At 54.0% G+C, this 11,058-nt stretch overlaps 1 protein-coding gene across 1 annotated transcript in view; it reads right to left on the reverse strand.

Moving 5' to 3' along the window:
- The window catches only part of HAP1 (huntingtin associated protein 1), a 38,495-nt gene extending 36,368 nt beyond the window's left edge, over positions 1–2,127 (reverse strand). The window contains exon 1 of the mRNA XM_055089798.1: positions 2,122–2,127. Within this exon, the coding sequence (XP_054945773.1) occupies positions 2,122–2,127 (6 nt within the window). The remainder of the gene's footprint in view (positions 1–2,121) is intronic.
- Positions 2,128–11,058: the final 8,931 nt, after the last annotated feature.

Below are 11,058 nucleotides of genomic sequence, written 5' to 3' on the forward strand. Positions count from 1 at the left end.
CTGGAGGAGAAGATGCTAGCTCTTCCTAGCTGGGGTCTCAGCCTGAATTGCAGACACAGCAGAGGGGCAGCTGGCATCACGAAGAGCACTGGACCAGGAGTCCAGCGGTTCCTGGCACACTGGCAGTTGGTGCTCAATAAACATTTCTTGTTGAATGAATCACAGCATCGGGGTCCAGACTCCCCTGGGCAGAGTGGTGAGGGTGCAGGTCCTTCCCTCCCTCCCTCTGCACCCATCTCCCCGCATCAGTAAATGCGGAGACAGGTGAGGGGCCACAGTTTGGCCTCTGTGGACCCTGGGTGTGGGCGACCACGAGAAGCATCAGCCTGCCATTGCAATCTGCCACTAGGGGGCGTGAGGATGCAGTTCTGCCTGAGTCCCGGCAAGATGGTGGTTTCAGATTTCTAAGGTGGTCTGTCCTGTATTTTCCTAGTTCAGCATCGCTTCCCTCAGGGAATGTGGGGAGGGGGCCAAGGACACTTCCGGTTTTTACTTTCCAAGCGTTTACTGAGCCAGAGCAAGCATGCCCTGCGCTGCCCTCTCTGCCCATTCTCCCATTCATTCCACAGCAGGGAACAGGCCCTCAGTGGCCAGAGGAAACCTAGGGATACGGCTTGATAATATGAGACTTTGTGGTGGCAGTGGGACTGCCAGACCGTCTTGCCCAATCTTGCATTGGCTCTGGGGGGCAGAGAATTTGGAGGTGGCTACCACCCACCCTGTGATTTCCCCGCCCCCCCACTTCATGTTCCAGAGCAGGGAAGTAGGGGCAAAAGGGGTCTCTCTGGGGAGGGACACCGGGCTAGGGCCAGCCAGGTGACAGTTCTGGCCCACTGCCCACATTTCTGTTCTCCCAGCGGCAGGGTGGTGGAGGACCTTTCTCTTACTGGAAGGTGGAGCAGAAGCTGGTAAGCCCAGTTCTCACCGTCCACACCCCTGCCCAGATGTGCCAACTGACGTGGCCTGGGCCCTGCCCATCGCTGTGCCCAGGAGGACTCCCTGGCCCACCCCATTCCCTTCCCCTGGGCTTTTGGTGGAGATGAAAGGAAGGACTGAGTCGGAGTGTGGGGCACGGGCGGGGTCAAAGCTGGGGGCGCCGGTGACCTCACTCCTCCCTCCCGTAGGTGGGTCTGCAGTGGCAGCGTCTCCAATAGAGCTCCCAGGTACCAGGGCGGCCCTGCCCCACCCAGGTACCAGGGCGGCCCTGCCCCACTCCACCCCTCTCAAGCTGCAGTGTTGTCAGCTTCCACCGAGGCCCCGCCCCCTGTTTCTGGGAGGGGCTGCCCTCCGGGGCTGGCCCTCCGGAGGGTGGGGAGTGGGGACGTGCTACAGCATGCCTGCGTGAGTAGGAGCTCTGGAATCCGGACCGCTGGGTTTGAGTCTGAAAGCGCCTGTGTGCGGGAGCGAGAAGGCCTGTGTGCTTGTGTGTTGGTGTGGATGTGAGCGAGTGCCTGCGTGCACGTGTCTGAGAATGTCCGTGGCAGCGTCGTGGGCGACAGAGCGGGTTTGCGCATGCGTCCCTGAGGGTGCGCGCATTCGTGACCCTAACCCTAGAATATGTGATTGTACTCAACGCTTATCTATTGGGCACCTACTATGAGCCGGGTACGCCGCAGGTGCTGGGCATACAATAGTGGGCAAAGCAAGCCAAGCACCCCCTGCCTTCCTGAAGTCTGCATTCCAGCGGGGAGACAGGCAATAAACAATAAATGTTATAATGAATGAGTTATCTGGCTGTGTTACACAAGTGCGTTGGAAAAACAGAGCAGGGTGAGAGGATCGGGAGAACAGGGTGGGAATGGGGGTACGGTTTAAGAAGTGTGTTGATGTGTGTGTCCAAGTGTGCATCTGAGGGTGGCGTCTGAGGGTGAGGGTGTGTGTGTGTGTGTGTGTGTGTGTGTGTCCTGGGAACAAGTGCGTTGGAAAAACAGAGCAGGGTGAGAGGATCGGGAGAACAGGGTGGGAATGGGGGTACGGTTTAAGAAGTGTGTTGATGTGTGTGTCCAAGTGTGCATCTGAGGGTGGCGTCTGAGGGTGAGGGTGTGTGTGTGTGTGTGTGTGTGTGTGTGTGTGTGTGTGTGTGTCCTGGGAACACAAGGCCGACCCTCTCTAGGTACTCACCCGCATCCCGGCGTTAGCCCAGGCCCTCCCCTTCCAGGGGGCCTTACTCAGCTTCTCCATCCCTGGCAGCCGCCAGCCACTCCCACCTCTCTCTGATGCCAGCGTCTCCCCATTGCCCGGCCAGCTCCCCAAACCGGTGAGACCGAGTTCTGGCGAGTCCCAGCGTGGGCCCTCTGGGGCCCTCCAGCCCATTCTCCCAAGCCCACCCAGCCCAGACGCCATCACCTTCTCCACGTCTCTGTCTCACTCGGTCCTCTCCTTACCCCGCTCCCAACTACCCACCCAGTACCTCAGCAGCCCTACCATCTATAGCAAAATGGCTAGAAGGTTAGAGACAGCCAAAAGGGCACTGGGGATGATGACCTCACACAATAGGGCCAGACTCAGATGTCACAGAGGTGTCCTGGACCCAGAAAGACCCCGTCCCAAGCAAAGCATCACTGCTACAATGTATTGAATACCTACTGTGTGCTGGGCACTTGGCAGGTTCTTTACAGTCTTCAAAACAGTCTTCCGGTTCCTGGACTTCCCTGGCGGTCCAGTGGTTAAGAATCCTTGCTTCCACTGCAGGGGGCAAGGGTTCGATCCCTGGTCTGGGAACTAAGGTCCCGCATGCCATGCGGCCAAAACAAACAAAAAACAAAAAACAGTCTTGCAACATAGATATCAGTTCCCTTCTGCCACAGGTGAGGCTGAGGAATGAGAAGCAACCTGTCCAAGGTTCCTCAAGGTGGGGGGTGCCTGAGCTGGGTTTGAAACATTTCTTCCTAAATCCATGATGCTCAGAGAAGGGAGAGAGCAGAGAACACCCTACTCTCCTCTCTCTGGTCCCCGGAGCTGGCTTTGTCCCTTTATGCTGTCAACTGGGGCTGAGGAGAGGAAGGTGAGGACCAGATATGGAGACAAAGCCCACACATTGCCACACCTCACCGAGGGAGGCAGAGAGTTCCAGAAGGGAGAGAGGGAAGGAGGAAGGGTAAGGAGGAAGGGAGGAAGGGAGGAAAGCAGGAAGGGGAGGAAGAGCAGGCAGTCAAGCCTCACTCTCAGGCCTGATTTCATAGCCCAGTCCCACTTCCTGCTGTTGGCTCCCTGGGATTGGACCAGATGTTAGAGGGCCTGGGGACAGACTCGCTGGGGTCATTTAGACCAGCCTCTTCTTGAATCCTGAGAGGTGATGGCCAAGGGAGGCGGGGGAGGGAGGGTCCTATGGGATCCCCCCAAATTCTTGTAAATTCCAATGGAAGAAATTCCCCGCTTAGGTTTGAGAACTAGTTTTTGAAGTCTCACCCTAGTGTTCTCCTCCTCAGGGAGAGTAGGGTCCCCCTGACCCCCTCCTGTGTCAGAAGGCTGTGTCCAGTTGGCACTGGGGCCAACCTCATAAGCTTACTGGGGGAGTCCTGGCAGTCGCAGGGCCCAAGCCCTCTGCAGCTTCCCCACTCAGGGGCCTTCATCCAGGCCTCCTCTTGCAGCTTCTCTCCAAGGATGGCTCCAGCAGATGGCCCCAATTTCATGGATGGGGAAACTGAGGCCCAGAGAGACTAGATTGGGCTTCCAGGCCTGCATGATAAAACTCCAAGATGACTTGGGGATTAGATGGGAGTATGCTGAGTGCTGGGGCTGCCCACTGGAGCCAGCCCCAGCCCAAACTGGGGACACATCGCCCCATAATCACCACCTGCCTGGGTGCCAGCTGGCACCGGGGTGCCTGGATAGCATCTCTTCTGACCCCCAAAAAGCCCTTGGGGTGGGAGCACCTTTCATGCCCATAACTCAGGTGGAGAAACTGAGGTAAAAGGAGGACATGGCTGCTTGTTTACCCCCCTCCCCTGCCCCATATACTTGATCCTCTGAATCTGTGGAAGAACTCACTAAGGTATGTCCCTTGGTAAAGAAGAGGCCAAAAAAAGAAGAGGCCAAGAGAACTTGACATTTTCTATTTTGGGTCATCTTTTCAGCTTTCCTTTGACAAGAAGAGTGCTATGTTATGTTCCTGGAGCAAAGTAAGTGGTGGCCATTTGAGATTCTTTTCTTTTGAGCATTTGGCTAAATCCTGGTGGCTTTCCTGGAGGAGGAGGCTAGGAAGGAGTGAGGTTCAGACAGTCTAACTGGGGAGTCTGGCCTCTTTCCCTGGTCCTGGGTGGGTGTGGGGAGCAGGGGGTCTTTTTGGAGGTTTCACAGCCATGAAGGAGATAACATAAATTTTTTGTTATCTCCAAGTGAGGTTATGCACACGGTTACAGAGACACAAGAATGAAGTCAGAAAATGCTTGTCATGTAACTTTAACCTTTACCATAATTATTTTGATAACCTTTTTTTTTTTTTTTTTTTTTTGGTAATACCTTGATATCCTCAAAAATGGAAATGTCCCTGGCCTTGGAGCTCCTCCCCGGCCCCCAACACATACTTTGGATGGAGCTGGCTTCACAGCCGGGTCCAGGCTTCACCCGCCCCCACTCTCCCTGCCCCTCCCCCTTACTACTTCCAGGTTTTCTGCTGGGGCCATAAATTATCCATGAGCTGTAAGTTGGCTGCTTCTTCAACTGCAGGCTGAAGTGCTGATGAAATATTCAAGGATCTCAACTCTCAGATTCCCTGGTGGCCGCATGATGGGACTAGGGAAGCTGGGATTAATGTACAAGGCTAGGGGCCTCCAAACCTTGGCCCTAGTTCCCACCGAGGTGGAGTCCAAGGCAGGGAGACCCGGAAGGCCAGTGCGCGGGAGGAGGTGGGGGAAGGGTCTCTTTGCATAATCGATAGCAGTGGGTCTGTGTAGGGCCCTCGCCGGCTTAGAGGGTTTAGAGGAAGTGAGGGAATGTACTGATTTAGTCCCTGAGGAGGGCCGGCCAGCCCCGGGCTGCCCCACCCCTCCCCCAGCCCTGGCTCTCTAATCCGGAGGTTTGCCTGAAGTCACACCTCCAGCTGACTTCTCCCAAGGTTGGTTCTCATCTGCCCCCCTCCCCCCAACTGCCAGGAGTTTGCTTGTGTGACCCTGGGGAAGTTCCTCTCCTAGCTCCAATTCAGTGTCCCCAAATATACAAGGAAGGGGGCTCTGATTAGAGTACTACTCCCTCTTCCCAAGGATTCTCAACAGGTGGGGGAGAAACTCCTGCCGTGCGTGCGTGCGCGCGCGCTGACACGCACGCACGCATGCGGGCCGGGAGGGGCGGCCTCTCGGTGGGAAGGGTTCCTGTCGCGGCAGGCGTCGGCCCTGGCTTGTTGGGGGAGGGAGGGGCAGGCAGGCTGGCAAGGCGGGTGGGGCCCCAGCTGTGTCAGCCTGTGAGTGGAGTCGCCCAGGCCAGGAACAGGAAGCGGGGTGACTCGAGCGGCAAGGCCTCGCCCCCTCCCTTCCCCCAACCCACTCAGGACGGGGAGAAGGTTGCTCAGAGACCCAGGGAGACCCAGCTCCAAAATAGAATCCTGATGCTTGGGGCCCTGCCTTTTGGGCTCCTGAAGCCCTGAAATCGTACTTTGGGACGGTTGAGGTAGGTGAGGGGGGAGGAGGGGGCCGCTGGGAGATGGACATTCTCTGGAGAGGTCCTGACCCTCCTCCAGCCTTTCCGTCCACCACCAGTGGCCCCTGGTATCTCGCCCAGGCCCGTGCTATTTCTGGCCCATCCTATCTCTGTTTTCTTGTCTCCCTGTTTTCCCTTTGACATTCCATCCCCGCCCACACACCTCGCCTAGCAGGGAAGCGTGGCTGGAGCTACCTCTGCTATTAAGAGCCCTCCCAGGCCAGCTGGGCACACACCCACTGGGCCAGGCCGTGGGCAGCCTCTGGCCTCGAGGTTCCTCCCCTTGGACAAAGGGGAGCAAAAATGGCAGGAGCACACCCACCCTCACCTCTGGGGCCTTGCACGGTCCTGCCCTGTTCCCACTCCTGGCGATGCTTGGGCCCACTCCAGCCAGAGCATTTGGGAGACTCTTCTGTAGCCATTGTCCTCTCCCCAGGCCTGAAGGGGTCACCCTGAGCAAGTCCCCTCACCCCAGCGCCAGGGCCAGTGGACAGGGGCAGCAGTGCAAACGGAGTTGCACATACATAGATCTGCATAACTTACAAGTCAAGCTCACTGTTCAAAGGTACACCTTATTACTAACAAGGACCTACTGTATAGCACAGGGAACTCTACTAATTTTGTGATAACCTATATGAGAAAAAAAATCTGAAGAAGAATGAATATATGTATATGTATAACTGAATCACATTACTGTACACCTGAAACTAACACAACATTGTGAATCAACTATAATCCAAAAAAAAAAAAAAATGGATACTTGAAAATGCTTAGAGAAAATGCTGGAAATATATACAACAAAATATGAACAGCGATTATTTAACTACGATGGGAATATAGCTGATTCTTTTTCATTTTTTATACTTAACATGTTTTGTAATAAGGAAGAGAAGAATAAATGTTCTTTTGTTCAAAAAAAAAAAAAAAAAAAAGATACACCTTGCCAAGTATACCTCCACCGTGACCTGAAAGCCAGGCTGGAATTCAGACTTCTGACTCCTTCTCAGAACGTGGAAGCCTGCAGAAAACTGCTCCCTGACCCCCAGCCCCTGGGCCATCTCCCCGCCCCTTCGCAGCCCTGGCTTCCCCCACACCACAGAGGGCCTCCAGCATGTGGGTGCAGGTACCCCAGCTTGCATGTCCCCGCTGTGTGCATCCCTTTCCCATAACTGCCCCTTGTCGCCCCTTGGCCTACTATGCTCACACCATGCACGGTGCTGCTATCTGAACAGGAGAAAGAACCTGAGTAAGAGACCCACAGGCCCTAGAAGCAGGGTCAGTGCTGGGCACGTACCTGTAGTGTGATCTCCAAGGGCCAAGGCATCAGTCTGTGTACGTTCATCCCCTTGGCTCTGTGCGGAGGACCAGAGCGGGGGCCTAGGTGTACGGATGCCTCTGCCCCTTTGCCTGGGACTTTGCCACCCAGGAATGACTTCCACTTGTCCGTGCTCCTTTCCCGCTGCTGTGACGCCAGGGGAGAGCTGCTGGGTGGTGGCAAGGGACCATCATCAGCCTGAAGTTTAGCGTCCCATCTGTTTACCTGGTCTTCCTTTATGGAGGCGGCCATCCCTGAGGCCAGGCAGAAGAGGAGGGAAGAAGGCCGTGTGTATTTGAGTGTACTGGGGAGAGAGTGCTGACACGGCTGGGGTTTTTGTGTCTGAATCTGTGCCTCTGAGTGTATATCCCTGAGGTGTGAGCATGGAAGTGTGTGTGTGTGTGTGTGTGTGTGTGTGTGTAACGTGTGCAGATCTAAGTGTCTACTTGCTTCTGTCTGGGGAAGGGGCCTCCACAGAGAAAGGACTGATTGTGAACAGACAACAGAGACTCATGCACCTCCTTATATGGCCCAGAGGCCTCGTGGAGGTTGAGAAGAAGGGAGAGGAGCTGATGAGGGCAGCCGGTCACCTTTCTCCAGGGAAGCACCTCCCCATCCTCCACCAGCTCCCCTCATTAGACGGGCCCCTCTTTGCCAGTAACTCCTGTCTCTGGGGTGACTTGGGAGGGGCCGCTTGATGCCCTTTCCTTCTTTCCTCTGAGGCCCCAGAAATCTGCAAGGTTGAATTAACTATATGTGTTCTTGGTGACCCAAAGACTCTGCTTCCACTGAGCTCTGGGCAAGAGAAATTAGTTTAAACTGCAGGGATATGAATTAGGGCTAGACACCAGAAGGAATTTACCAGTGTTAGAATAAGGAGACAAGGGTATTCATATAAGGGAGGCTGGAGAATCTCCTTTCCTGGAGATTTGTCAAACAGAGAAATCCCTGCCTTTAAAGGCTTGGAGGCAGGGGACTGGGTAAGATGGTCTTGTGGCCTTTCCTTCAAGTTCGAGCTACAGAGGAGACTGTGGCCACAGGGACTCTCATCCCTATCCCTAGGCACCTCCTTGCCCCATGAGACCAAATCCCCTATACAGACAGCTGATTCTAGTAAACATCATTTTCTGATTCTTTTCTGTATCCTACAGATGAATCCTCAGTGCCTAGCAGGCAACAGTAGGTGCTTAATAAACATGCAGAAACTCCCTTGATGTGGGCGATGCAGCTCTTAGCCCAGTCTTTCCTGCTGCTGTGGTGATGCCTCCACCCAGTCTCAGGCTGAGTTTTGGGGCCAGCTTGTTGCAGCATGTTCTAGGGTGACATGCAGGGAGAATTCTGGGGACACACACACAAACACACAGGCTTTATTCTGAAGCCTTATTTCTGTCTCTCCACCCCACCCAGGCTTCTCCACCCCTTTGCAGTCAAACAACCTACTGAAGTCAAGAGAAAGGAAGGGGTTAAGCCAGGCTTAGGTCTGGAAGTGTGTGTATCTGTGTGTTGCCTTGTGTTGGGTGTGTGAAGTGGGCAGGGGAAGATGGGAGGTGGGAGAGGAAGGAAGAGAAACCCTGGAGGGGGCAGCAGCCTAGGATTGGGAGCTCTTTTCCTCCCAAGCTGGGGGCTGGCTGCTGCATGGTGTGGCAGGGTGGCAAGCAGGTGGGTGGGGCACGGGGAAGGTAGGGAGCAAGAAGTTGGGGAGTAGGGGAAACAAAGCACAGGGCGGTGGCCAGGGCATGTGGATGGTAACTGGCTGGGGAAGTTGCTGTCTCCCTGGCCCCTTCCGGGAAGACTTGGATGGCACAAGCCTCAGAAGTGAGACTGTTTTGCCATCATTCCTTTCTCTGGTGGAGAAAGTGGTCAAGGATGGACATACCTCCATCCAGCCCATCCTGAGGGCTAGCTTTGGGGATGTAAAGTTTTTTGAGTGGGGGACCCTTTCCTGAACAATCACCTCTCCAACACCGACACACACAGAGTGGCTAAGATGACCTGTTTACACTTGGCCCTCTGGAAGCCCTTTGAGGGTTGGGGTCATTTTGATTTTCCGTGTCACCAGGGTCTAACCCAGTGTCTAGCATACAGTTGGTGCTCAATACGTGTGTGTTTTTTTAAAAAAATAAATTTATTTATTTATTTATTTTTGGCTGTGTTGGGTCTTCGTTGCTGCTCACGGGCCTTCTCTAGTTGCGGTGAGCGGGGGATACGCTTCATTGTGGTGTGGGGGCTACTCATTGCGGTGGCTTCTTTTGTTGCGGAGCATGGGCTCTAGGAGTGAGGGCTTCAGTAGTTGTGGCACGCGGGCTCAGCAGTTGTGGCTCACGGGCTCTAGAGTGCAGGCTCAGTAGTTGTGGTGCACGGGCTTAGTTGCTCTGCGGCATGTGGGATCTTCCCAGACCAGGGCTCGAACCCGTGTCCCCTGCATTGGCAGGCGGATTCTTAACCACTGCGCCACCAGGGAAGCCCAATACTTGTGTTAATAAATGAATGTCTGTAAGACCCTTGGCATACTGTACAGCAGGCATTCATTTCATCAACGGCAGAAAGACCCTTGTCTTCTCAACCCGCCTACTGGGAAGTTCTTTCTTTTTTTTTTTTTTAATTTATTAATTTTACTTATTTATTTTTGGCTGTGTTGGGTCTTCGTTGCTGCACGCGGGCTTTCTCTAGCTGTGGCGAGTGGGGGCTACTCTTTGTTGTGGTGCGCGGGCTTCTCTTGTTGTGGAGCATGGACTCTAGGCATGTGGGCTTCAACAGCTGTGGCTCGTGGGCTCTAGAGCGCAGGCTCAGTAGTTGTGGTGCACGGGCTTAGTTGCTCTGCGGCATGTGGGATCCTCCAGACCAGGGCTCGAACCCGTGTCCCCTGCATTGGCAGGGGGATTCTTAACCACTGCGCCACCAGGGAAGCCCTGGGAAGTTCCTTCTGATAACTAACCCAGACTCTTCTACTACTGAGGGGCCTGCTGCCCCATTTCATTTATGCCAGTGTTGATGTCCTTTAGATCTGATGCCTGACTTTTTCCAAACCCACCAATACTTTCTCTTTGTCACACATCGTGGCTCTTCTGTCTCTCCCCAGAATCTCCATTTTTGCCTTTTCCCTAGCCCCTCCCCACTGCTTTGACATTTTATGTCTATGCTATTATTCCACCAGGAGAGCATGTGGTTTGGTGGGCCTTGAAGTTAGAAAAGGGTTCTAGTTTAGGATGTGCCATTTTCTAGTTTTGTCATCTCTCTGAAGCAGTTTCCTCATCTTTGAAATGAGGACCATTTTGTTGCCCTAACAATTTTTCAGAATTGTCATGAGAATTTTTTTAAAAAACCCATCATTAATTTAACTTTAAGTTTTAGCAGTTGTCCAGGTGACTTCACAAAACTTCCTTCACCCCCATGAGAGAGAGACACAGCTCATATACCCATTTTACAGGTGTGGAGAAACAGGGTGAAAGAAAGTAATTTGCCTAAGATCATATAGCTACTAAGTAGCAGAACCCGAATCCAGGACTTCTAATTCTAAAGCTCATGAGCACTCTATCTTTGGGGAAAAAAAATCCCAACCCAGAAAAAAAAAGCCTATGAAATGCTATACTAATATGTTATTACCACTTTGCGGTAAGGGTGAATAAGCCCAAAGAAGCATCATGCCTGACGCTGAGTTGGCTGGCCAGTGAAGGCGTCTGTCCTTTCCCATGGCCCCTCCTGACTCACCTGTTGGACAGGTAGGGGGAAGGGGAGAGTAATCATTCTTACCTGCTCCGAGGTAGGGTGGGACAAGACACACCCCATCCCTTACAGTGGTTCTTTCCTTAGTCTTACTGACAGTTCCTTGCCCAATCAGGAGGAGGTAACCCTCAATCTGCCAATAGGTGAGGAGTTAGGATGGAACCTCAAGTTGGAAAACGTCCCTAGGGCCGAGTGGCAGTCCCTGGGGCCAATGGCCAGCGGATAAACAGAGGCAGCGGTGAAAGGGGACTGGGCGCGAGGCTCCGCCTCTGCATAGGACAGTCAGGCCAGGCAGCCAGTAAGCCCACATCAGCGGGTGGGCGTCTCCCTCAGGGGCGGAGCTTTCAGGGGGCGAGAGGCGTGGCTTGGCTGTCAGGTCCCTTCGC

Source organism: Physeter macrocephalus, chromosome 14, assembly GCF_002837175.3.
Source record: "Physeter macrocephalus isolate SW-GA chromosome 14, ASM283717v5, whole genome shotgun sequence".
Classification (NCBI taxonomy): domain Eukaryota; kingdom Metazoa; phylum Chordata; class Mammalia; order Artiodactyla; family Physeteridae; genus Physeter; species Physeter macrocephalus.